This window comes from Sorex araneus, chromosome 2 (genome assembly GCF_027595985.1).
Source record: "Sorex araneus isolate mSorAra2 chromosome 2, mSorAra2.pri, whole genome shotgun sequence".
Lineage (NCBI taxonomy): Eukaryota > Metazoa > Chordata > Mammalia > Eulipotyphla > Soricidae > Sorex > Sorex araneus.
This window is the reverse complement of record NC_073303.1, coordinates 243,691,625-243,716,638: the sequence shown is the minus strand read 5'-3', so window position 1 is coordinate 243,716,638 and position 25,014 is coordinate 243,691,625. Positions and strand designations below refer to the sequence as shown.

Below are 25,014 nucleotides of genomic sequence, written 5' to 3'. Positions count from 1 at the left end.
CCGGCCCAGAGCTGGGGCGGAGTCAGGGGAGCTGGAGGGGCCTGTGTCTGGGGTGGGTGCAGGGTGCTCTGGGCCACCCCCGCTGGGCAAACCCCACCCCACCTGGGTTGGCCCAGGGCCTGGTGCCAAAGAAATGCCCACACCACGGGAGTGGGCGCCTGGCCAGCCGGGGCCACCCACGAGAGGGGAGGGAGCCCAGGGCGGGGCGTCCGTGGGAGCCAGGGCGGCTAGAGGGGGGGCAGGGGCAGTCCCAGGCGGGGCCACACCCTGCATCCCCGCCCAGCCGCCAGCCTGCAGCTGCAGCTGCGGCCAAAGGTCCCAAGCACCTCTGGCCGTCCCCACCCTGGTGGGGTGAATCCCCCAAGAGCCCCCCAAACGAGACAGCAAGCAAACACAAGGGGGCTTTTAGGTCTTTAATGAGGGGTGCGGGCCGGGGTCCCTCGAAGGTGGGCCAGGCGATCTCTCTGCAGCTTGTTCTGCACGGGCACACAGGCAGCCGGTCAGGGTGTGAGGCCGTGGGGGTGAGAGTGCCCTTGGGAATGACAAGTGTGCCCCCCACCCTAGGGCCAGAGGCCTCTGAGCGTGGGGGGGGGCCTTGTGGAGACCAGCTTCCGGGTTTGCCACGTGGCCCAGCGGGAGCGAGCCCTGTGCTGCCCCCTGGCGGCCGGCTCGGGAAGGACCCTCCCCTTAACTGGCTCCACCCACCACCCCGTTCAGGGGACCCAGGGCAGGGCGCACGCACCCCCTACTCCAGCGCCTTCACCAGCGCCTCGTTGGCCTCGATGCGAATCTGAACCTCGGCCCTGGCGGCCTCGTCCGCGGCCCCGGACAGCTCGGCATGCGCCTTCTCCAGGTTAGCCTTGGCGGTCTGCAGGGGTGTGGAGGCAGAAGGGAGATGGCTGAGGCACAGCAGGGCCCTCGGAGTCCCGTGCCTTGACTCGGTGGGGTGGGGGGAGGAGAGCCGCCTGCTGCATGCCTCAGTTTCCCCAGCGGGAGACACTCACCCCCAGGTCCAGCATGTCCAGTGTCACGGCCTCCTCGGCCAGCAGCTGCACAGAGGAGTCAGCGTTGACGGTCACGGTGCCGCTGCTCACTGCAGGGGTGGAGGAGCGGGCTAGTGAGGACCCCCGTGCCAGGTGTCTCCTGGCGGACAATGCTGGTGAGCTCACCTCCTACCCCCACGAAACTCCAGGTTCACCAGGTGTCTGCCTGACCCCACTGGGGCGACTCCCAGGATCTGATCCAGTATCTCAGATCCCGCTCTGAGTTCCGGGATCACTCCTGGCAAAACCTGGGGGACTCCACGGCATTCTGGGGCTCGAAACTGGGTCCAATGCTTGCCAAGCAAGCGCCCTCCCCGCTGCCCTACCTTTCCGACCCCATTTGATTTCCTTTTTTTTTTTCTTTTTCTTTTTCTTGCTTTTTGGGTCACACCCGGCAATGCACAGGGGTTACTCCGGGCTCAGGCACTCAGGCATTACCCCTGGCGGTGCTCAGGGGACCCTATGGGATGCTGGGAATCGAACCTGGGTTGGCTGCGTGCAAGGCAAACGCCCTACCTGCTGTGCTATCGATCCAGCCCCTTAATTTCCTCTTTTTGGTTTTTGGGTCACACCCAATGGTGCTCAGGGTTTATTCCTGGCACTGTGCTCAGGGATCACTTCTGGGGGACTCAGGAGACTGGACCTGCCACGTGCCTGGCAAGCGGCCTCCCCACCGCCCGACCCCTCAGGTCCGTCAGAATCTTTTTTTGTTTGTTTCTGGGTCACACCCGGCCGTGCTCAGGGCTTCTTGGCTCTGTACTCAGGGACCCTTTAGGCTGCCAAGGATATAAGTGCCCGCCCCGTTGTACAAACTCGCCTGTCCCATCTCTGGTCCACTGGAATCACGAGCACCCATGCACCCCGAAGATGGGCCTGGGACAGAAGGGTGGTCCTGCCATCCTGGGGCGCAGTGTCCCTTCTCCCTGCATGGAGTCCCCACCCCTTACCCTCTGCACTCCCACCAGGCCAACCTAACCGACTGGGGCCCATTCAGGGGGCTCTCGACTCCCCAACATCCTGAGGTCTCCACGGAGACGCAGGCGCAGTCCCTGCCCACCCCCATGTCCAGCGGTCTCACCAAAGTACTTAGTGGCGGTCCCGTCCTCCGCGTGGACCACGACCAGCCCGGGCCGCAGGACCTGCAGCGTGGGGACATGGGATGCCAGGATGCCGAAGGCTCCCGTCTGCGTGGGCACGTCCACCTGCCGGACATTGGCGCCATTGAAGTACACCTGGGAAGGAACACATGGAACGTGGGTCCCCAGGCTGGGGCATGACGGCTCAAGGGGCACCAAGGAACCAGCCAGACCGAGGCACACATGGGTCCCGAATCACCCCGACCCCCTAAGGGCCTCCAAAGTTTCACCTGCACGAGACCCAGACTCTCCGAGCGGAGGCAGGGAGGCAATGGGGGGGGGGGTTGGGCAGCTGAAGGGATTTATCTCGGAGAGGTTCCCAGAGGCAGGGTCAAGGGTAGGTCTGCGTGTGGACAAGGGGATTCTGGGAGGGCTGGAAGGGAGAACGCGGAGCAAACGGAGAGCGGAGAGGGCTTTGCAATTTAAGGACCTGAGCGCTGGAAAACGGGGTCCGGACAGTTGGAATTCTAGGCCACGAGGCAAGACCACCCCGGGGGGAAAATCAGACCAATGGGTCAGGGCCTGGGATCACGGGCGTTTTTACGGAGGGCCACGGAATGGGTCCAGAACTCTGGGCGTGGGGTAGGGTCGGTGATCTGGGGGTCACGCGAGTTCGTATTCTGGACCACTCGGAGGAGGAATGCAAGATGCAAGATGTGAATGGGAGTCCGGAGAGAAAGGGCGTCAGGCGGGGGGCGGGGGGTAAGGGGGGCAGTCCCGTGGCTCAGAAAGTGGACGCCTGGGGGAGGGGCAGAAGAGCCAAAGTTCATAATGGGAATGGGGGGGCTTCGATACCGAGACGCTTAGGGGAGGGTCCCAGGAGCAAGGAAGTGGGGAGTCGGAGGCCTCCGATCCCGAACACTAGGGGTCGGGGTGCAGATCCGGAATGCGGGCCGGTGACCTCGGGGCCCAAGGGGCAGGGGCGATGGGCATGGGCCGGCCGGGCCCGCGTCCGAACCTGCGTAGGGGAGGCGAAGGTGAAGGACATCTGTCCCGGAGCCGCGGCGGGGGCCGGGGCGGCGGCGGCCTCGGCGTAGGCACGGGCCTGGCGCACGAGGCGGCCGAGGCCGGGGCGGCGGAGCGCGGCGGGCAGCATGGAGGTGGCGGCAGCGGCGGCGGCAGCAGCAGGCGGACTCAGGACCCACAGCCTGGAGGGCGAGGAGGACGGCGCGCGGGGAAGTCTGGGAGGAACAGTCCTGAGTAGGGCGCACGCGCGAACTACAATTCCCACAGTGCCTCGCGCCCGACGGTTGTTTTTCCACCCACCCTCCATCTCCGTCTCACGCGGCACGCTGGGAGTTGTAGTTTCCTGGAGCCTCCCAGCCGGATGGTCAGTAAGCGGGTTCTGCGTGGGCAGACTTTGAAACATGCGGGCCAGGGAGGGAGAATATCCTTAAGGTGAATTCGTGATTTAGTGAGACGGGGGAGGAGTAGCTCTTGGGATGCTAAGCGCTGGAAACACATCAGGGAAAGATCTAGATTCCTTGGCAGTATTTCCAAGAGTAGGTGATGCTGCCCCATGGGGAGCTCTGAAAAATTGGTGGGGGTGGGGGCTGGGGTTAGCAGCCCTGGGGCAATTAAGGGGGCCTATCAGCTTAAGGTAGATTTCCAGCGTTGGAGCGATAATACAGCGGGGAGGGCGTTTGCTTTGCAACTGACGGACCCAGGTTCCAACCCAGCATGCATCCCATATGGTCCCCCAAGCAGCACCAGGAGATTCCTGAGTGCAGAGCCAGGAGTAAGCTTTGAGCATTGCCAAGTGTTGCCCAAAAATCACATAAACACACACACACAAGATTTCCAGAAGTCGATGTTATTTTCCCTGAATAAACTTGGAAACCTCTAGATTCGGAGGGAATGCAGTTCTTTATCAGCAATTCCATAAGGCGTCAACTCATACAGTGTGTGGAGGGGACAGATACGTAAAACAAAGAAAGGTGGATACAGGCACCTTAACCCAAGCCTGGACGGACACCCAGGCCTCGGCTCGCCCGTGCTCGGCTGGCCGGCAGGGGGCGCCCGCCGCCCAGAGATGCTCTCTCGCCGCCCCGCCCGGCAGCCGCCTCCGCACGCTGCTGACGCAGGCACGCGTGCGCGGGAGGCACGGGGCTCCGTTGACGTCACCGCGGCCCGCGCAGCCTCGTTCAGGGCACTGGCGTCACCGCCCCGCCTCCGCGCCCCTGCAGGTCGGCGTCCGGCCCTCCTCCACCTTCCCCGCTCCCCATGCTTGGGATCCGGTTGCTCGTTGGAGCCCTCCCTGGCGCGGGGCCGTGCGCACACCTGAGCAGGGTGGCTTTCCTTGGCTGCAAGGGGCATGCTCAAGATGCTGTTGTTCCCAACACGCCACGCGCAGAGGGGAATGCGTGCGCCCCACAGCCTTGGCAGTGCTGGCCAGGAGGGAGACCCGGTATTGAGACCCATCACCGGGCAGTTTGCAGGCCACTTGCAACCTGCCGGAAGTGGGATGCGTCAGTCCCAAAGTTCCCAATGCCTTAGGCATCCTGGCCTGGGAACTGTGCCGAGATGGAAAGAGACTGTCGTTCCCAGGGCTGCGTCCCGTGCGCAGCTCTCGCCTCTCTGGAGCCAGAGATTGCTCAAAACCAGCTGCTTCCCACTGCAGGGCAGCTCCAGAACTCCCCAGTGGTGACTGATGTCCCCAAACCTGGGATTGGTTTGGCTGCAAGTCTCTGTGTCCAGCGCCAAGACCTGGTTCCTCAGCTCTGGCCTGCACGGCATCCGCCTCCCCCTGGACCCCACCATGCATGGATGCTTTCAAATCTCAAAGGCCAGCCTCTCATTTCTCTGCAAAAATCAGGAGGTGGTTTCTTCTGCCCCCGGATCCCTTCCCCTCCGGATTCTTTTTGCCCATAGCCTTCCCATGAGCCAGCATTCCTGGAATAAGTTCCTTTTGCCTTCCCTGGGCGGTGCAGACCCCCTGTGCCTGGGGCAGGGTGGGAATGGAGACCTCACAGGAGCAGAAAAAGGCTGCCGATCCTGGATAGACTCCAAACCGGTGCAGCTGGAGGGCTGTCTAGGGGCTGAAGGCTAGCAAATTAAGCTTCTGCATGCAAGAAGGCACAAGTTGGACCTCAGTACCACACGGTCCTGCAAGCACCTCCTGGGGCCAACAGAGAACGGCCTGTCAGAGCAAATGGTACAAAACCCTCCTCCTCCTCCTCCTCCTCTTCCTTCCCCCTGAGGCCGGACAGGACTTCGGTTTTGACAGGAGAAAGGGGTGCCTGTCGTGACGGTATTCCTACCTTGGGGAGTTCTGAGCACAGTGAGGAGTCTAGGCTAGAACTGGAGGGGGTTGGGGGATGGGGGGAACAGCTTTGAGGGTTCATCAGGCATACCTGGGCTTTGTGCTCCCCTAGGGACCTCAAACGTGAGGCAAGCATCTGTGGCAAGGGGGGCAAATTTCCTCCTAACCCACAGGCTGGGCGAGCCAGGGTGCGGCTTGCGCACCCCCGGGAGCCGCCGTGCAATAATCAATTTAAGGTAGATTAAGCTAGCACCGAGGCAGCCCCAGATCAGAGGAAGCACAGGCAGGGCGCGGCCCCCTGCACGACCCGCCGTGCAATAAAGGTGGGGATGTCGTGCACCCAGGCACCCCCAGATCGGAGGAAGCGGAGGCGGAAGAGTCGTGCGTGCCAGGACCTCCCCCTCGCGTCCCTGGGGACACGGGCACAAGAGTCGTGCCGCCGGGCCGGGGGCGGAGATTCCGCCGTGCCGGGGAGGGGCGGGTCCGCTTGGGGAGGGGGCGCCCCGGAGCGCAGGCTCCGCCCCCCGCCCCCACCGGAAGGGAAGGGGAGGCGGTGACCAGCAGGGAGCGAGCCAGACGCGGCGGCGAGCACGGCGGGGGCGGCTGGCCGGCCGGGCACCGGGAGACACCGGGCGGCACCGAGCGGGTCCACCGCCAACGCGGTCACGTGCGCGGCCCCGCCTCTCGCGCGCGCCTCCCCCGCTCGCCGCGCGCCCCATTCATAAATTCTTCGCCTGCTCCGCGGCCACCGGGCGCCCGAGCCAGCGGGAGCGCCGCACCGCAACCCGCCCGCCGCCCATGGGCCGCGCGCCCCGGCGCTGAGGTAGGCGCGGCGGGCCCGGGGCTGCACCGGGGCGGGCGGGGGACAGATCGCGGCCGGCTCGGGTGCGGGGGGAGGGCGCCCTGACCCGGGGACCAACCGGCCCTGCCCCCGCGAGGCCGGAGGGAGGGAGCTGAGCGGGCCCGGGCGCGTGTGCTGGGAGGCCGGCCTTGCGGGGGGCCTCTGCCTCCCACGCCAGCACCCCAGGAGAGGGACCCACGCCCCTGCCTTTCCCCCCCCGAACTCAGTTTCCCCGCGAGATCCAGCCCAGCCCGTGGCGTCGGCCGCCTCTGGGCTGCGCCCGCGGTGGGAATGTGCCTGGAATCGGGTTCCCGGTGCCTCCTGGCTCGCCCGCCCCCGGGGCCGGGACGCGGAGGTGGGCGCGGCGAGCGCTCGCGGGAGCCGAACCTCCGCGGCCCGCTGCTGGGAAACCCCCGCCGGCGGCTCTCCATCCCCACCTACCCTGCCGCCGAGTCCGCGGCCTCCTGCCATCTTTCCCGGTCGCCTGTCATCGCCCCTGCGCTTCTGTCCCCTCCCCCTCCCGCCTGAACTCGTTTCCCGACCTACATATCCGCGCCCCCTCCTCCACCACCACCCCCCAAGACATCGGGTGGCGGAGGCGCGCCACAGCCTGCCCGCTGCGCTCAGGGACACCTGAGCTTCCCCTGGACCCTCCTCTGGGCCTGTTTAATCCCCGCTGCCCCAAGGGTTCAAGCCCTGACAGCTTGAAGGGGGTGACCTCCCCACCTCCTCCACGCCATGCCCACCCCCGGGACAGCTGCTGGTCATCCAGACCCCAGATTCCTCCTAGATCCCCGCGGGTCCCTGCAGTCCTTCTCGGGAGCAGGCGGCCCCGAGGGGAGGACGGGCAGGTGAAATTTGCAGACCGCCCCTTCTCGAGGGCTGAGCCCCTCCCCAGCCTCAGTTTCCCTCCGGTCCCCGCTGAAGGCGTCCTGGAGGCGGGCCAGACCGGTGGCTGGGCAGCGGCGGGGAGGCGCCGCCGCAGCCATGTCGCCGCCCGGCGGCTCAGCCCGCCCCCGCGGGAGGCCTCACTCCCCCGCGCTCCTCCCTCCGTGCTCCCTGGCAACCCGCCCCCCCTCGGCCCGCTCGCTCCGTCGCCATGGGAACCGGATTCTTCAGGCTCTGCACAGATGCGTCTTCTTTGTCCTTTCCACTCCCACTGGCGCACGGCAGCCCGGGGGGGACCGTCCCCTCCCCGAGTCGTGACCTGGGATCAACTCCCCTCAGCACCCCGCTCCCTCCTGGGTCGGGAAGATGCGCAGCCTTCTCCTGGCCCCCCATGCAACACCCCCCGCCGGGTCCTTGCCAGCCGCGCACCGGCCGCTGCAGCTGCGCGTTCCGTATTCCCTGCCTGATGGGGCTGGGCAAGGTCCCTGGGGTTTCCGGAGCCAGCTGCCTGCCTTGGTTTCCCCATTCCTGCCGCGGGTGCGCTTCTCCCCTGGGCCGGGTGCGCACAACGCCCCGCCCCGCCCCACTGCACCTTAGAGATGGGCGGGGAATGGGGGTCCGCGCAGGGAGGAGGCTGCTGCACTGCTGCCCGCCCCCCCCCCACATCCCTAAGCCCCCAGTGTGAGTCACTGCCCAGCAGGGGCTCCTGCTTGGGGAGAGGGGCCGCCGGAAGGAGCCGCCCCAGCTCAACAAGCGGCCCCGACTCGCCCAGGTCCCTTCTCCCGGCTTTGAAAAATGCAGCCTACTGCCACCATGGCCACGGACGCCGCAGCCACCGGTGCCACCACAGTTGCCCTGCCGACAGCGTGGGCCAACACCACGGGCCTCCCCACCGTGAGTCCGGGCCGGGGGCGGGGCTGGGGCGGGGCCGGCTGGGGCCCCGCCCACACTGAGCCCGCCCCTTCCGGCCGCAGGCGACTCCGGACCCCATCCTGGACAACTACGCGCTGCTGGTGGTGGTGATGTCGCTGTTCGTGGGGGGCACGCTCGTGGTGCTGTCGGGGGTGCTGCTTCTGTGTAAGCGCTGCTGGGATGTGCACCGGCGCTTCAACAGGTGCGCCCACCAGCCGGGACCTGGCATGGGGCAGGGCAGGTGCCCAGGGAACAGGTGCACGCATGCGCGTGTGTGCCCCAAGATGCAGGTGCATCTCTGTGGGGGTGTAGGGTGTGTGTGTCTGTGTCTGTGTGTGTGTGCGTGTGTGCGCGCGCGTGCGTGCATGGCAGCCAGGGTCCACTGCAGGATAGGGTTTGGGGAGGGGGATTGCAGGGGCCTCCTGGGAGCTGGGGGGAAGGGGCAGGATGTGGCCATCTGGTACCCTTTGCCCATCTGGTTCTCTTGTCCTTGCGCAGAGCCTCCGATGAGGTGGAGAAGGCCACAGGCACCTACCTGGACAATGGCACCCACCTGGCTCCAGGTGAGGCTCCCCGCTGGGCCCTGCCCACCGTGCGCCCGCCCGCCCACCGCCCCCCTCTGCCCCTCGGGCCGCCTGACCCTGTGTCTGTCTGTCTCCCCCACCAGACTGGGCGCTGCTCGATTCCGACTCATCTCTGTTTCCTTAAAGCCCACGCGTAGGTGTCCAGGCGCGTGCTGAGAGTGAGTGAGTGTGTGTGCGGATGAGCCAGTGCCCTCTCCCCCGGCGGGCGCCCGGGCCCCCCTCGATCCTCCCCCCGCCCCCCAGCGGCCCGCCCGCCCGCCTGACCCGAGCCCACCCGGGGCTCACCTCTGACCCTCCCCTCGCAGACACCGAATGCCAGGGGGATGACCCCGAAAGCCAGGACGCCGAAACTGAGCGCTTCCTGTCCAGCAGTATCGTGGGGCGCCGCGTGTCCTTCAACGAGGCTGCCCTGTTTGAGCAGAGCCGCAAAGGGCAGGACAAGGGCCGACGGTAGGGGGCGCCCCCCGGACCCCGCGCGGTGCCCGCCGGCCTCCTCAGCCGGGCTGACCGCCACCCACCCGCATCTGCAGGTACACGCTGACGGAGGGGGATTTCCACCACCTGAAGAACGCCCGCCTCACCCACCTGCACTTACCACCTCTCAAGATTGTCACCATCCACGAGTGTGACCAGGGCGAGGCCACGGCCACACCCCATCCCACTGCCCCCCCCAAGGCCAGCCTGGCCATCTTCCAGGTGAGCGTGTGGGGGCTGGCATCCGGGACCCCCCCAAGCCCCCACCCTGCAGGCAGAGGTGCCCTCCTCTGGGGCCCACCCGGACGGAGGGGATGGGTTGGGGCGCAGGACAGCGGGAGCGGGGCCTTTGACCCGTCACTGCTTCCTCCCCCCATCCTGGCTCTGTCCCACAGCCCCCGGGGAAGGCCCTCACTGGCCGCTCCGTGGGCCCCAGCTCCGCCCTGCCAGGTGACCCGTACAACACAGCCACAGATGCTGCCGACTTCCAGATCAGCGACTCAGCATCCAGCGAGTCGGGGGAAGGCACCTCGGTGAGGCCCCCTCCCCTGCATGTCCCCTCCCTGCCCCCCCCCACCAGATCAATCTGCAGAGAAAAAGGGGGTCCTGGGGTGCATGGCGTGTACATACACACACACACACACCTTTGTTCAGGGTGGGGGAGAACAGAGCCCCCGCGTCTCCATCCTGTCCCCCCAACCCTGCAAGGGACACTGGCGGGGGACGTTACCCGGACAGGGGGCCCCTCCCTGGAGTTTCTATAGACCTGATCACCTCCTCTCCCCTCACAGTTGGACGTAGGGGCCAGAAGCAGCAAGCCTGGCGGGCTGGGGGCCGCGGCCGGGCCGGCCGAGGGGAGCCCCAGCTCAGGGGCGGGCCCCGTCCTGCAGTTTTTTCACCGCCTCCGCCGTCACGCCAGCCTGGACGGGGCCAGCCCCTACTTCAAGGTCAAAAAGTGGAAACTGGAGCCCAGCCAACGGGCGTCCAGCCTGGACACAAGAGGTGAGTCGGCCGCTGAGCCCCGGGCCCTGAAGGGGGTCATTGTGACCACAGGTGCCTCCATGCAGCCCCCCTGGCCCCTCGCTGTGAGGTGTTGGGTGGGGGGGACGTGGCAGGTCAGGTTGGGTGTGGCCCCCCGTGTGTCCGCAACTGTTTGGATACCGGGGAGGTAGCTCAGCAAGCCCGTCTGTACCTGTGTGCCCCTGCACCCCCTCCCCAGTAAAAGAAAAAAAAATACTAAACCTCAACTAAAAAATAACGGAGCTGGGGCTGGAGTGATAGCACAGCGGGTAGGGCGTTTGCCTTGCATGCGGCCAACTCGGGTTCGAATCCCAGCATCCCATATGGTCCCCTGAGCACCGCCAGGGGTAATTCCTGAGTGCATGAGCCAGGAATGACCCCTGTGCATTGCCGGGTGTGACCCAAAAAGCAAAAATAAATAAATAAATAAATAAAAATAACGGAGCTGTTCACCCACTGCCGGAACCCACTGCCTGGTGGGTAGGGCGTTTGCCTTGCACGTGGCCGACCCGGGTTCGATCCCCGGCATTCCTGAGTCTACGAGGAATAATTCCCAAGTGCCGTGCTCTGAGCACTGCTAGGTGTGGCCCCAAAACAGGAAAAAAAAAAACTGTTTACAGGAGCGGAGCCCCCGGCTCTCACTTTTTTGGGGGATTGGGTGTGTGTGTGGGGTGGGTCCTGGCAGAGGGACTGGACTCAGTCGAGCAGGGTGGGAGGACCCGGCCTGCCTCTCTGGAGATGCCAGGGTGATTACAGGCTGGTGTGGGGGTGTGGGTGCAGCGGCGCCCAGAACCTGTTTGTCCGGTGATTGGGCTACAGCCGGAGGCTTCTCTACCCGCTTCTCCCAGGGCCCCTCATGGGAGGGTCCTGGCCGCTGGCCAGCCGGGGCCCACAGGCGAGCAGGGCGGGGCCATTCCCGGCACTCCCCACAGGACAGGGCTGTGCCCTGGGCCCCTCACTAGCTTGTCCGCTGTCTCCCACGCCTTCCGGCTTCTGCCTGTGCACCTGGCCATGTCCACTGCTGGTCCTTGCAATGGCCACACCCAGCTCACTCGGACCCGGACCAGGCCTTGGGATGTGTGTGTGTGTGTGTGTGTGTGTGTGTAGGGGGGAGGGGGCGGGGAGGTTTTCTGTACCTCAGTTTCCCCACCTGTACCGGCCGATGGACCCACTTCCCTTCGTGCAGGCTCCCCCAAACGGCACCATTTCCAGCGGCAGCGCGCGGCCAGCGAGAGCATGGAGCAGGAGGGCGATGCCCCCAGGGCCGATTTCATCCAGTACATCGCCAGCACGGGCGACGCCGTGGCCTTCCAGTCCCCCCACCGCCCCTTCCTGGCCAGCCCCACCAGCCAGACCCCCGCTCTCGGCAGGTATTTTTCAGTAGATAGAGGTGCTAGGGGTGGATCCGCGGGCACCAGCCCTGCCCAACCCCCCTAGGTGGCCCAGGGAGCGCTCTGGACACGCAGTCGTGGCTCTCCGGCTCCCACTGGGCCTCCTGGAGCTGCCTCCAGCTCAGACGGTGGAGGGAAGCCAGGAGACTTGGGTAAGGGCAGGGCCCGGGCCGGGATGGGAACCAGGCTTGCAGGCACCTGGGCATTCAAAGCCTGAAGGTTCAGCCCTGTCGCTCTGAGGGCCCTGCTGGTGCTCCTAAGGGCCCCCTATTACCTACAGTACCCTTCCCGGCCCTGCAGACCACCCTAAGTCTGGGGTCCCATTTTGGGGTGAGCTGGGCAGTTCTCTTCATTGCGGGGATGGATGAAACCGCTCAGCCCTGCCGCCCCCGCCTAGGAAAAGGGGGTTTGCAGCTTTAGGACAGGGGAGCTTGGCTAGGAGGGTTTGAGCAACAGGAATCTCGCGTGGGGTGCCTGCCACCGCTGCAGGTTCCCGCCAGTGATTGACAGGGCTGGGGGCCCAGCAGGGGGGTTTTACACCCAGCACGCAGGCACAGGCACGCGCGTGCTCGAGGCCTTCTGACCAAAGCCTGACTTACAGGCTAGAGGCGGTGGGCGCCGCGGGAGGAGCGAGCCCCGAGTCTCCCCCAGAAGGCGGTGCTGCTGGCGGCGGCGTGGCCGGCGCGGGGCTGGAGCAGCAGGACTCGGACAGCGAGCGCGACGCCGGGCCCGACGCGGCGCAGAGCAGCTACCACGACCTGTGGAGCCTGCGCGCATCACTCGAGCTGCACGCGGCCACCGCCTCGGACCAGAGCAGCAGCGGCAACGACCGCGACTCGGTGCGCAGCGGCGACAGTTCGGGCTCGGGGGGCCCCGCGCCCGCCTTCCCGCCACCGGCCTCGCCGCCGCCCACCCCGCGCACCACGACGACGACGACGGGGGCAGCGGGGGACAGCGAGCCCGGCGGGGCGCGCAAACTGCTGCAGATGGACAGCGGCTACGCCAGCATCGAGGGCCGCGGCGCCGGCGACGACGGGCTGCTCAGCGCACCCGAGAAGCTCTTCGCCTTTGCCGGCGCCGACCGCGTGGGCACCAGCCTGGACAGCGCGCCCGCCGAGGCGCCCGCGGCCCGGCCCCGCAGCCCGCGCGCCTGGCCCCGCCGCCCGCGCCGGGACTACAGCATCGACGAGAAGACGGACGCGCTCTTCCACGAGTTCCTGCGCCACGACCCGCACTTTGACGACGCCCCGCAGGCGCGCCACCGCACCCGGCCGCACGTGCACCCGCACACGCGCAAGCAGTGGCAGCGTGGCCGCCAGCACAGCGACCCCGGCGCGCGCGGCGCTGCCGCCCCCGGCGCGCTCCCGCCCCCGCCCGGCGGCGCCCCGCGCCCCGCACGCGCGCCCCTGCGCCGCGGCGACAGCGTCGACTGCCCCCCCGACGGCCGTGGGGACGACGACCCGGCGGGGCCCGCCGCCCCGGCCATCCCGGTCATCGAGGAGGAGCCGGGCGGGGGTGGGGGCGGGGGCGGCGGGGGCGGCTGTCCAGGCTCGGGCCTGTGTGCCGGGCCCCCGGGCGCACTGCTGGACAAGCTGGCGGCTCACTTCGACGAGGGACTCTTCCCGCCGCGCCTCGCTCCACCCGTCGCTGCGGTTCCGGCTCTGGCGGCCGCGGCGCCCACGTCCCCAGACCACAGCCCGGCCTAAGCCCCGAGCCCCACGCCCGCGTCCGGTCAGTCGCTCCGGCCGCGCGCACGCGCGGGAGGTGCCCGCGGCTGGACAGGGCGGCGGGGAGGAGCGTCACGGGCGTGCGCACAGGCCCCGCAGACCGCAGCCCGAGGCTCCGGGACCCCGGCCCCACGGGATGGCGCTGGAGGCGTGGGAGTGAGGGGGCACAGCCTCCCCTCCGGGCTCCAACGCCCCATATCCGCCGCGACCCTCGGCCCCAGACGGTGGCCCCCGGCACTCCCCATCTGGGGCGCAGGGCAGCAGATGGCGCTCCAGAGCCGCTGCCCATGGGGCGCCCGCCGCCGCGCCCCCGTCCCAGGCACAGGAGGCCGCAAGTGCCCGGGTGTCCGTTGGGCTCCCGGGCGAACACGCCGGCCCGGGTACTGCGCGACCGGTAGGACACCGCCGAAGCCAAGCCCCCCAAAGCCGTTTACCTCACCTCGGCGTGTGCTCGCGGCAGTCCGCGCCCCTCCGAGCAATAACCGCCGCCGCTGAAGCTGCTGTCCCCGTCCCCAGCCCCTGGACGGCTCCTCCCTGTGTCCGTGTCCCTGCGTGCCCGCCCTCCGCATGTGAGCGGGCGGCCCGCCCCACTGCTGCTGCACGTCTCGTCTGAAGAGCCGCCAGGACCCCCGTCAGTGTTCGCGACTCACAAAACCCGCAGGCCAAGGGTTTGAGTTTCCCGAGCTTTATTTATTGCCAAAAGTTGGGGCTGCCCTCCACGCCCCCCAGCCAACTCCCAGCTGTCTGTGCCACCCCGAGATGGGGCTGTGTTCTCCTTCCCGTCCCCCATAAATATTTACTGCACCTGCTCTTGTTTTCTCTGGGAACCCGGGCGCGCGGGCAGGGAGGTGGGCTTGGGGGGGTCGTGGGGATGAGGGCTGGCGTCTGCCCGCCACCCCCTGAGGTCAAATGTGCACCAAGGTCCGCCTTGGGTTCAGCTCTGGCGGCCCGGACGCCCCAGCTCCTGCCACCCGCACTCCCAGACATCCCTCAGGACCACAGCTCAAATCCACCTGTTTTATTTTTTTCTTAAAAAAAGAAATAAAAGAACCAACCAAACGAAATGAGACAGCCGCCCGGCTCCCTCGGGGGCTGGGCATGCATCCTGCTGGCAGGTTCCCCGCACCAGCCCCACGGCGTCCCGGGGGAGCGGCGTCCAGGCCGGCGCGAACCAGTGTTGGAACGTAAAGTGCATGGCGGGGGTTCCTGGCCCCACACAGGGCGCATCCTCCTCCACTCTGGGCCCGGCTGGGCATCTGTGGCCAAGTCCACGGGCGGACGAGTGCCCGGCCGGGCACGCGGGGCCAGACCCCCAGTGTCTGCTGACCCTGGCCAGCAGTGGCCGAGGCGCTACCCTGGCCTTGGGCGGGAAGCCGGGGGCGGGGCTGTGGCTCCTGGAGCTCGCCTGCAGGGGAGGATGAGATGGGTCAATGGGAGGCCCACCCTGGTGCTGCCGTGGCCGTGAGGGGTCCCGGACCCACCTGTGGGCGGTGCGCTCACTGCTGCTTGCAGGCAGACAGGCGGCGCAGGCGGCTGCTGGCCGAGCAGGCCTTGCGCGCGGGGGTGGAGTTGGCGCTGGCCCTGCGCTCAGCCCGGGGGCGGCCGCTCAGCTGTGCCGACTCCGTGCCGTTCATACACACGGCCTTGGGCAGGCCCCAGCTCTGTCCGTTCTGACCGGAGCCCTCCTCCGGGACCTGCCCTAGGAGGGAAAGGACAAGGGGGGCTGGTCGGGGCCCAGGCCGCGCCCCAGCCTGGCCCCACGGTGGCCTGCAGGAGCCCCATCCCGGGGGCGGGCGGCCGAGGGGCCCTCTGCCCAGCACGCAGGCTGCGGGCGGGGAGGGGACACCAGCCCTCCCTGGGTGCTAGTGTTTGGGGTGGAGGGGAGCTGTGCTGCAGGAAGGGCCGCCTGAGGCTGAGCGCCACCCCCCCGCCCCAGTCTGGACAAGGGGCAGGGAGAGCCCGCCCATGCCCCCCGCCCCGTGCTAAGGGCCCGGCCACTCCCCCCTGTGTGGCTCCGGAGGCTGCTGGGGTCGCGTCACTGCCGGGAGCAGGTTCCAAGTCTGACCACACCGCGCACACGGGGACTCCGAGCTGCTTGGATCATGGGGGCGGGGAGGGGGGTCTGGAGCTGCCTCGCCCTCCCACCGCCCTCACAGCACAAGGGCCAGGCAGAGCCCATGCCGGATGGGGTTCAGGGGCCCACAAGCTGCTGGCGAGAAACCGGCTGTTTTGATGCTGGGCTGACCCGGGTCCCACCTGGGACGTCTGCTCACAGATGGAGGTCCCTACCCTGACACGAGGGATGGGATAGCCATGGTCTGGAGGGCTAGGGATGGGGATGAGATGGCCAGGGTTTGGGCGTACGGGAACAGCGTGGCCCGGGCCTGGGAAATGGAGATGGGGTGTGTGGGGGGGCAAGGGACAAGATGGCCAAGGTCTGTGGGGACGGGGTGGGATGGCCAGGTCTGGGGTGTCCCGTGTGTAAGGGGTCAGGGAATGACAGCAGTAGCTGAGGTCGGGAGACTGGAGGTAGCTGCCACAAGAGCCTTATGATGCCCCCTAGCGCCCGAGGCAGGAATTTCATCCAGACACTCGTCCAGGCACCTGTGTGCACACGCCCCCCCCCCCCCCCCCCCCCGCAGCCCTCAGCTGCTCTCCCTGCCCACAGGCCCCAGGTGTCACCTAGCCCCAGGATGCCTCCCGCACTGCAGACACACCCCACGAGGGGGGGGGGGGCGGTGGCGAGCAGGGTCCGACAAGCAGCACTGTGCAGACACGGCAGCTTTATAACAGGGCGCCCCCAGGCAGCCCCCTCCCTGGCCCCAGCCCTGCTGCCCTAAGGCCTGGCGCCCCCCTCGGCCTCCCCCTGCAGCCCTGCGGCCAGCTTGTCTGTGCCCCCGGCCTCAGCATCCTGTCCACAAAGGGCCGAGCACTGGCCTAGATGCAACCGGCAGTCTCTAAGACCCGCCTCGGCCACCTCCTCGCCACCTGGGGAAGCAAGGCCGCGCGTCAGGGCCAGGGCAGCGCGTGGGGCCGCCGGACCCCCTGGCCTGCATGGGGCTCCCCGTCCCGAGGCTCCCCCGCTCCGCGGCTCCCTGCCTGGCTCCCCCTGCTCCGTGGCTCCCCCTGCTCCGTGGCTCCCCACCTGGCACCGTGAAGTCCTGAGTGTAGACAATGTCGTCATCGATGTCAAAGAGGTCCTCGTCGGCGTCGTCGGCGCAACCGTGCAGGTCCTCCAGGTAGGGCACCACCGTCATCCCGCGCCAGCGGTCCCGGCAGTCCGCGCTCGGCGGGATGGGCACCGGCGCCTCGGCCGGCGGGTGCTTCTTGCGGAACCAGCTGCAGGGCAGGAGGCAACGCTGCAGGCCCCCTTGGGGTGGGACACGCACCCAGTGGCCCGCACAAAGGGGCGGGCCAGAGAGAGCCTTGGGGTCCCAGCGCCTGTGCCCCGCCTGCAGGTCTGGCCGCCCTCTGCCCCCTCCTCTAGGAGCCGGCCCCCCTCCCGCACTGCACCCCCCTCACCTGTGCTGCCGGATCTGCTGCAGCGAGAACCTCCGGGACGGCTCGTACTCCAGCATCCCTGGGGAGGGCTCAGTTGAGGCCGGGCAGAAGGGGGCGATGGGGGTCCCCAGCCTGCCAGCCCCCCACAAGAGCCCTTCGACACTCACCCCTGAGAAGGTCAGAGAGCGGCGGCCCGCAGTCCCCCGGGATGCTGTAGTCACCCTTGCCAATGTTCTCAAACAGTTTGTAGATATTGTCCCCCTCGAAGGGGTACAGGCCCGTTGTGATGTTGTAGCTGTGGACAGGCCGCGGGAGACGCCGTGAACGAGACCGCCGTGGGCCCCGGGCCTCACACCCCACGGGCGCTGCAGGGGTGCAGGGGGACCCTCCGAGGCCAGCTTCACCCCTCTCCTGTGTCCGGAGGAGGCCCTGCTGAACCCCAACAAGCCCCTGAGGGACCAAGTGGCCAGTGTGGGGCCTGGTGGGGGGCATCGGGGAGGCAGGGCCCCAGGGAGCAGTGACACTCACAGCGTCACCCCTGCCGACCAGATGTCCACCTTGAAACCCGAAAAGGTGTCCAGGCCATTGGCGATCTCGGGGGGCTGGAAGGCGGGAGAGCCCTGGCTCGTCCGGCACGTGTCATCCTCGGCGAAGGGGTGTAGGGCCTGGGGGGAGAGGGCGGGGCTCAGGGCCCAGGGGGGTGCTGTGCTCCCCGCCACCGCCCCAGGCCGGGCGCCCCACCCACCTCGGCCACGCCCAGGTCGGAGATCTTGAGGGTCCCGGCCGTGGTGAGCAGCAGGTTGCCGGGCTTGATGTCCTTGTGCACGATGCCCTGGCTGTGCAGGTACTCCAGGCCGTCCACCAGCTGGCAGAAGTAGCTGCGGGCGCGGGGCACAGCAAACCCCTGCTCAGCGCGGGCCGGCGGGGGCAGGGGCGGGTGTGGGGGGGCGGGGGGCACTCACCCGTGGGCCTGGCACACCGGGAACCGGCGCTCGGGCACGCTGTCCAGCATCTCCTGCATGCCACACACGCAGTACTCCATCACCATATACGTGCCGGGCTAAGGAAAGCTCCGCCCGCGGGGACGCGCACCCGGGCCCTGCGCCCCTGCTCCCCCCTGCCCCGACCGCACCCCCCGGCCTCGGCCCTGCGCCCAGGATATATCTTCTGCTTCTCCTCGTTGTAGAGCACGTCCACCAGCTGGATGACGTTCTGGTGCCGCAAGCGCCGCAGCAGCTGGATCTCCCTGTGGGGACACGCGGGTCACCCGGCAGGGCCAGGGGGCCACAGCCGCCCTCCCTGCCCCGGGGGTACTGCTGCCCATCCCCTCTTGGGCTCTTTTTTTTTTTTTGCTTTTTGGGTCACACCTGGCGATGCACAGGGGTCACTCCTGGCTCTGCACTCAGGAATTACCCCTGGCGGTGCTCAGGGGACCCTAAAGGGATGCTGGGATTTGAACCCAGGTCGGCCGCGTGCAAGGCAAATGCCCTACCCGCTGTGCTATCACTCCAGCCCCTCCCTCTTGGGCTCTTTTAAAAAAAACTTAAAAAGGTCGCACCAGCACCCCGCCAGGAGAAGGGCCCCGAGCAGATGTGCCCCAGATGGGGGTGTCAGATGGTGTGCCTGGCCGCTGGTCAGAGGGCACAGTGCTGCTGGCCAACTGGGCCACGGCCCCCAGAGCCCTCCAGACCCAAGCACACAGCCCCCACCCCCACCCGCTGCCCCAGCTCCCCGCCAGCAGGTCCGAGAAACAGGAGGGAAGGTCTTGCAGGCGGCCACTCGGGTCCTTGGCACCACCAGGCACGACCCTGGCCCCAGAAAAGAGCCACCAGGAACACAGCACCCCGAAGCCCCGCGAGGGGATGGCGCACAGCCCCCCAGCAGGCAGCCTGGAGAGAACCCACCCCAGACCGTCCAGGTGTCCGGCAAGGCTGCTTCCTCTCGGAAGCATTCCCCGACACCCCCGGCCCGGGCACTCACACCCAGGACAGAGCCTGGGGCCCCCCTCCCGGGGACCTCAGATCCCGAGTAGATCCTGCCGCTGGCCCCACCCCCCAACACAGCTTGGCTCATCTGCCCCCCAGGCCTGAGCACCCTGTAATCTCTGGGGCCCAAGGGCCCAGGGAGATGCGTGCTGCCCAGAAGTGGGGACACCCTGGCTGGCACCCCGTCTGCCAGACTCCTCCTGTGCAGCTCCCTGATCAGTGGGGGGAAGCAGACCCATGGGACCCCCGAGGGCAGGCCCTGCGGGAAAAGCGGGGAGGGCCCAGGGTCCCCCTGACCCGGGCAGGAGCTCCCCATCTCCGGACACCCTCCACTCCAGCTGCCGGCCACACGCAGCTCGTTCTCCTGGGGGTTCACCCCGGGGGCAGGGGTGGGACAGCCCCAGGTCCGAGCTGCTCCTAGAGACCAGCGAGAGGTGGCACAGGGACCCCTGCCCTGGAGGGCCCCACGCCCCCCCCCGCCGCGGGCTTGCACACAAATGACTCAGGAGGAAGTAGCAGGAGACAGGCACCGGGGCACCTCCTGCCAGCAGGGAACACGGGGTTCACGGCCGGGATACTCTGCCCTCAGGTGGCCCAGAGTGGGGCGGCCCCCAGGGCCCCCAGGGAGCGGCCACTCCTCTCTGGCCCAGAAAGAGAAGGGCAGCTGCCGAAAAAGCCAGGCGGGTGGGGGGAGGGGGGCGCAGGAAGTGAGGGAGAGGGGAGAGGAAGCTGCGTTTCCGGGGGCACCCCCAGCCCAGCTGTCAGTGGCAGCAAGTTTGCTGAGTAACCTGAGGGCCACTGAGGAGCCCTGTGGAGGGGCCTGGGCCCCCCCCACGCCCAGCCTGGGCCCCCCTGGGAGAAGGGCAGGCAACAGGGTGGCCCGGAGGGACCGGGGCAAGAGTTGAGCCGAGCCTGCAGGTGCGGAGTGAGGGTCCCTCCAGGACCACAGCAACACCCCTGGCCCCAGAGCGAGACACCCCAAGGGCCGGGAGCAGAGATGAGGCTTTCCTGTCTCTGTATTCGGGCCGCAGACCCCGGTGCTCGGGGCTCGGCACTAGGGGGTCACTCCGGGCAGGGGACCATACAGGAGGGCAGGAATCAAACCCAGGGCAGCCACGCGACAGGGCAGGGGCGATCGCCCAGCTCGAGGCCAATCCTGGTCCCGACCAGCACCACCAAGGACGAGCACAGAGCCAGGGGTCACCCCCCACAAGGAGACACCTGCATATCCCCAGAGACAGGTGAACAGACACACCTGCCCACCTCCAGGGATGCTGCCCAGGCATGAAGACAACAGGCAGCTGCAACACTCAGCCCCTGCAGGTGGCCCCGAAACACCCCCCCACGGGGCTGAGGCACTCACAAGGGGCAGGGCAAGAGGGGGCCTGGGCCTGGCACACGGATGCCCCAGTTCCGATGCCTAGGAACAGCCCCAGCTCTGCAGGGCCCGGGGGTCCGAGCGCTGCTTGGGGGATCCGCCCAGGGAGAGAAACAGACCCCAGAGGTTGCCCGGGGTGGACCCAGGATACAGGCTAAGGCTCAGAACCGCCTGGAACCACTGTAGGCAGATGGGTGCCGCAGGGGAAGGAGGACCCTGGGTGGGGGGCCCCGGGGGAGGGAGGACCCTGGGTGGGGGGCTGCAGGGGAAGGAAGACCCCAGGCGGAGGGCCACAGGGGAGGGAGGACCCCAGGCGAGGGCCGCAGGGGAGGGTGGACCCTGGGCGAGGGGCCGCAGGGGAGGGAGGACCCTGGGTAGGGGGCTGCAGGGGAGGGAGGACTCTGGGTGGGGGGCTGCAGGGGCCGAGGATCCTGGGGGATTTGAAACCTGAGTTGCGGGTTACACAACCAGAATTACACATTAACTCGCCACTTTTCTGTTGCACAAACTTCTCAAGCCACAGCTGGGCCAGGCCACGCTCCAGGCCTCGGGGTGTGCCAGGCCCTTTGACCCCCCCCCCCCCCCGAGCAGAACACAGCATGTGGGGGCCTGGACAGGGCCCTGAGGACTGCCTGGGCATCGACTGAGTCCAGGCCCGGGGTATGTCTCGCACACGCCACCTCCCGCCGGACACTGGCCACACACACCTGCAGACACCACCAGCCCAGTCCCTCACCTCGCACCCCCTCAAGAAGATGCCCCACGCCTCAGTCACCCATGAGACACTCAGACTCACGACAGACAGAGGAGATACAGGGTCCGGGGACACACAAGGGGTTTGGAGACACACATGGGTTACATAAGACACGCACGGAGTACGGGGACACGTGGGGTACAGGAACACACACGCGGTGGGTTTCGCACACCACGTATAACGGGACACACACAGGGTAATGGGGCACACATGAGATACGAGGACACACACAGGGCACGGGAACACACACAGGGTACAGGGACACACATGGGGTACAGGGACACACACAGGATGAGGGAACACATCGAATACAAGAACACACATTGGGTACAGAGACACACACAGGGTTCGGGAACACACATGGGGTTCGGAGACACACACGGGGTACGGGGACACACACGGGGTACGGGGACACACATGGGGTACGGGGACACACACAGGGTACAGGGACACACACGGGGGACGGGACATACACAGGGGACGGGGACACACAGGGTTCGGGAACACACATGGGGTTCGGGGACACACATGGGGGACGGGGACACACACGGGGTACGGGAACACACACGGGGGACGGGGACACACACGGGGGACGGGGACACACAGGGTTCAGGAACACACATGGGGTTCGGGGACACACATGGGGGACGGGGACACACACGGGATACGGGAACACACACGGGGGACGGGGACACACACGGGGGACGGGGACACACAGGGTTCGGGAACACACATGGGGTTCGGAGACACACACGGGGGACGGGGACACACAAGGGGTACGGGGACACACACGGGGGACGGGGACACACATGGGGTATGGGGACACACAGGGTTTGGGGACACACACGGGGTACGGGGACACACACGGGGTATGGGGACACACACGGGGGACGGGGATCAGGCACACCCCACTGTGTGATCTGATCTCGGGGCCCGAGGCCTGACCAACCGACTACCCTCCAGCTGCCCCCAGCACCCCAAGTGGCCCACCTGGGGCTCGGGCCTCCCCCCAGCAGAAGCCTCTGGGCTCAGGGCCACCTGGCCCCAGGCAGGACACATGCCCGCCAGGCCCAGCAAGGGGACGGCGCGGGGCTGGCCAGCTCCAGGCCGCAGGCCAGGCACCAGAGGCCCAGAAGGCAGGCAGCCGGCCCCGGAGACTTCCGGCCCCCCTGACAAAGCCCCCAGCCCACCAGCGCTGGCACGGCTGTCAGGGAGACGTGTCCAGGTACTTCCCTGTCCTGGTCCCGGGGCCACGGCGAGGAACCCGCCCCGCGCCATCCCCCAGGGGCCCAGAGCACGCCCAGTCCTGGCAGGACCAGAGCTGCCCGTCCCGGCCGAGGTACTGGGCCGTCAAGACCACCGAGTCCCCCTCAGGGTGCCCACCAGGCCCCTCCCTGGCCTCGGTTTCCCCCAGCTCCCTGCCGCCTGCCTCTCCCCCGCCGGCCACGGTGCTGAGCTGGGCGCCCAGGGCCACACCTGGGCCGGGCCGGGCCGGCCACCACCCTGTCAGTGTGGGCCCGGCCCCCCAGGCCCGAAAGGACGGCGGGCAGGGAGGGCTGGGGAGAGCAGGGGGCACGCGGCCCGCCCGCGCCCCATCCCGGCCCTGGACGAGAAGCAATGACCGACTCGGTGGGGGCGGCTGGCCAGACCACGGGGGTCCCCTGCCCTGTCTCCCCCACACAGCCCCAAGTCCTCAGCTCGGACAGGGGCAGCGGGGAGCCCCCCCAGGCCTGCCTCTCCCCGCCGGCACGGGAGGTGGGTGAAAGCAGACACCGGGGCAGGGCGGCACGTCCCAGGCCGGCTGTGGGCACCGCGCCACAGCCGAGCGTCCAAGGTCACGGTCAGCGCGGCCGTCTGGCCCGTTAGATAAACCCCTCCTGGGTAGCAGGCGGCCCGGAGAGGCGCCTGGGCGGGGAGGGCCCCTGGGGGAGACAGCGCAGCGATAAGGGATAAGGGGTGTCAACTCCCAGAACCGGCCCGGCCCGGAGGCCGCCTTCCCGGGGACCCCCGAGAGCCTCCCCGCCGTCCAGGAGGGCAGCACCCAGCACAGCGCGGGTGGCCGGGCCGGGAAAGGGGGGGGATGACGCCGGGACAACACACGTGCGTGGGACAGAGCCGGGGCCCGCCTGAACTCGGGGCCACACGCACCCCACATGCCCCCAACCGGGCCCCCGCGGCGCCCAGGACTCGTGTCTGGCATTCCCCAGCCCCACGAGCACCAAACCGACCCCACGTGCTGCCCGGCCTGGCGCTGGGGACCCCCGAGGAGTTTGTACCAGCTGCCACACCCCAAGGACCCCTCCAGGTGCCCCCCTGCCCTGCAGATCAGGAAACAGCTGGAGGGGGGGGAGTGTCAGGCATCACCGGGGCGGCACAGCTGTCCCTTGGCAAAAGTTCCGGCTGTGATGACCCTCTCCTGGAGGCTGAAGGGTGGGGGGGGTCGGGAGGGCTGTCCCGGGAAGGGTGCCCCAACGCCACTCACTTCTTCACGTTGGCCTCCCCGTTGGGGATGCGCCTCAGCTTCTTCTTCTTGAGGATCTTCACGGCGCGCCGGCACAGGGTCTCCGAGTCCAGCACCTCCTTCACCTTGCCGTAGGAGCCCTCGCCCAGCAGGTCGCCCATGAGGTACTTGCCGATGAGCTTGGCGCGCTTGCGGCGGGGCTGGTAGATGACCTCGGTGGAGTCGATGCGGTGGATGAAGGTGTCCATGCCCACGGACATGAGCTCGTCCTCGGGGAACAGGCCCAGCGGCTGCGGCTCGGCCACCTCCATCCTTCTGCTGCGCCCCTTCTGCTGCGCACAGTCCCGGGATTCCCGGGGTGGGGGGGGGCTGGGGAGTAAGGGACACGGGAGGGAGGCGGGGTCGGCTCTGAGGGCGCCCCTTCCCCGCAAAAGTCAAACAAAGTCAACAAAAGTTCACACGCCACCCCCACCCTGCCCTCCCACCCCCCCCGAGAAAAAAAAGTGAAAAGGGAAAAAAAAAAAAGAAAAAGCCAAAGTCAGGGCCCCCCCTCGGTGGCCGGGGGCCGACGACGGTCCAGGAGGGGCAAGCCCGGCGGCGCGCTCCGGAGAGGCGTGCCCGGGAGGGCGGCGCCGACGCGGCGGCTCGCTCGGGGGGCCGGGCCCGGCTGGGCTGGCGTCGGGGGGTCGCGTCCGGCGGCGGCGGGGTGGGCGGCGGGCCCTAGGTCATCCTCCGGGGACGCGCGGCCGTCGGAGCGCCACGGACACGGCCGCAGCGGCCATCCCCAGCGGGCCGGGCGCGCGGGGCGGCCGAGCCCGGGACCCCCGGCTGCAGGCGGGCGCGGGGCGCCGACGGTCCGCGCGGGGGGCCCCGCGGGGGCCGCGCCGACGCCGCCCCGCACCGGCCGGGGACCCCCGAGCGGCCGCCCCGCGCCCCCAACGGCAGACGCGCTCCCGCGCCCGGCCGCCGAGCGCGGGGCCGCGGGGCGCGACAAGTGCCGCCGCGACGGGGCTCCGGGCGGGCGGCCGAGGCGGCGCCGGCCGGCCCGGGGGGGCCCGAGGCCGGCGCGCGTGGAGCAGGCGGGACGGCGCGGGGGGCGCAGCCCATGCAAAGCCGCCGCCGAGCCGCCGCCGCCGCCGCCGCCTCACGGGCAGGCGCCCCGGGCCGCCTCCCGCTTCCGCGCCCCGCACGCCGCCGCCATCTTGTTTACCGCCCGACGCCGTCGCACGCGCCGCCGCACGCCCCGCCGCGGCCACGCCCCCACGCGCCAGCGACGTGCCCGCCGGTTGGCCCCGCCACGGAGCCCCGCCCCCACGGCCGCCGAGGATTGGTCCGTTGGGCGCGGTGGGCGGGCGCCAGAGTGGGGATTGGGTCGCGTGCGGCCTCGCCCCGGAGTGAGTGAAACGAGCCTCCCATAGGTCCGCGGAGACGCCCGTCAGGGGCCAGGAGGCGGGGCGGGGCCTTGGGGTGCAGTGGGGGGGGTGTCCGAACCCCCGTGACTTTGACCTCTGGGTGAGTAGGGTCGGGGCCGATGCTCGCGATCCCTAACGGTCTCCTCGGAGCAGCAACGGGGCGGGAGTGACCCTCGCGCACCCTACTGGGGGCTTCGACCCCTCTTTGAGGTTGGGTCAAAGGTCAAAAAGTGGCTTTAAGTGGG

General features: G+C 68.5%; 3 protein-coding genes across 5 annotated transcripts; 1 reads left to right on the top strand and 2 right to left on the bottom strand.

Annotated features, from left to right (window-relative positions):
* Positions 1-399: 399 nt before the first annotated feature.
* ATP5F1D (ATP synthase F1 subunit delta) lies at positions 400-3,360 on the bottom strand. Its single transcript, XM_004614797.2, has 5 exons — positions 3,138-3,360; positions 2,122-2,275; positions 1,005-1,093; positions 743-868; positions 400-476 (listed from the first exon to the last, which is right to left on the bottom strand). The coding sequence occupies exons 1-4, from the start codon at positions 3,273-3,275 to the stop codon at positions 746-748; spliced, it is 504 nt and encodes a 167-aa protein (XP_004614854.1). The 5' UTR covers positions 3,276-3,360; the 3' UTR covers positions 400-476; positions 743-745.
* A 2,561-nt stretch (positions 3,361-5,921) lies between these two features.
* On the top strand, positions 5,922-14,082 carry CBARP (CACN subunit beta associated regulatory protein). Its single transcript, XM_055125466.1, has 10 exons — positions 5,922-6,264; positions 7,943-8,064; positions 8,145-8,284; positions 8,581-8,645; positions 8,972-9,116; positions 9,197-9,362; positions 9,536-9,673; positions 9,932-10,142; positions 11,347-11,530; positions 12,153-14,082. The coding sequence occupies exons 2-10, from the start codon at positions 7,966-7,968 to the stop codon at positions 13,255-13,257; spliced, it is 2,253 nt and encodes a 750-aa protein (XP_054981441.1). The 5' UTR covers positions 5,922-6,264; positions 7,943-7,965; the 3' UTR covers positions 13,258-14,082.
* A 199-nt stretch (positions 14,083-14,281) lies between these two features.
* Positions 14,282-24,214, bottom strand: STK11 (serine/threonine kinase 11). Of its 3 annotated transcripts, none has more exons than XR_008628463.1 (10): positions 23,379-24,210; positions 17,942-18,025; positions 17,742-17,831; positions 17,525-17,657; positions 17,308-17,444; positions 16,947-17,074; positions 16,801-16,858; positions 16,424-16,617; positions 14,760-14,972; positions 14,282-14,683 (listed from the first exon to the last, which is right to left on the bottom strand). XR_008628463.1 is itself a non-coding variant. In XM_004614796.2 (10 exons), the coding sequence occupies exons 1-9, from the start codon at positions 23,666-23,668 to the stop codon at positions 14,775-14,777; spliced, it is 1,317 nt and encodes a 438-aa protein (XP_004614853.1). In that variant the 5' UTR covers positions 23,669-24,203; the 3' UTR covers positions 14,282-14,683; positions 14,760-14,774. The 3 variants fall into 3 exon arrangements, 2 of the variants coding, with proteins under 2 accessions (XP_004614853.1, XP_054981442.1); XM_004614796.2 differs by having other exon boundaries at positions 14,760-14,977; positions 23,379-24,203; XM_055125467.1 differs by lacking the exons at positions 14,282-14,683; positions 14,760-14,972 and adding an exon at positions 16,100-16,266 and having other exon boundaries at positions 23,379-24,214.
* Between the last annotated feature and the right edge of the window lie 800 nt (positions 24,215-25,014).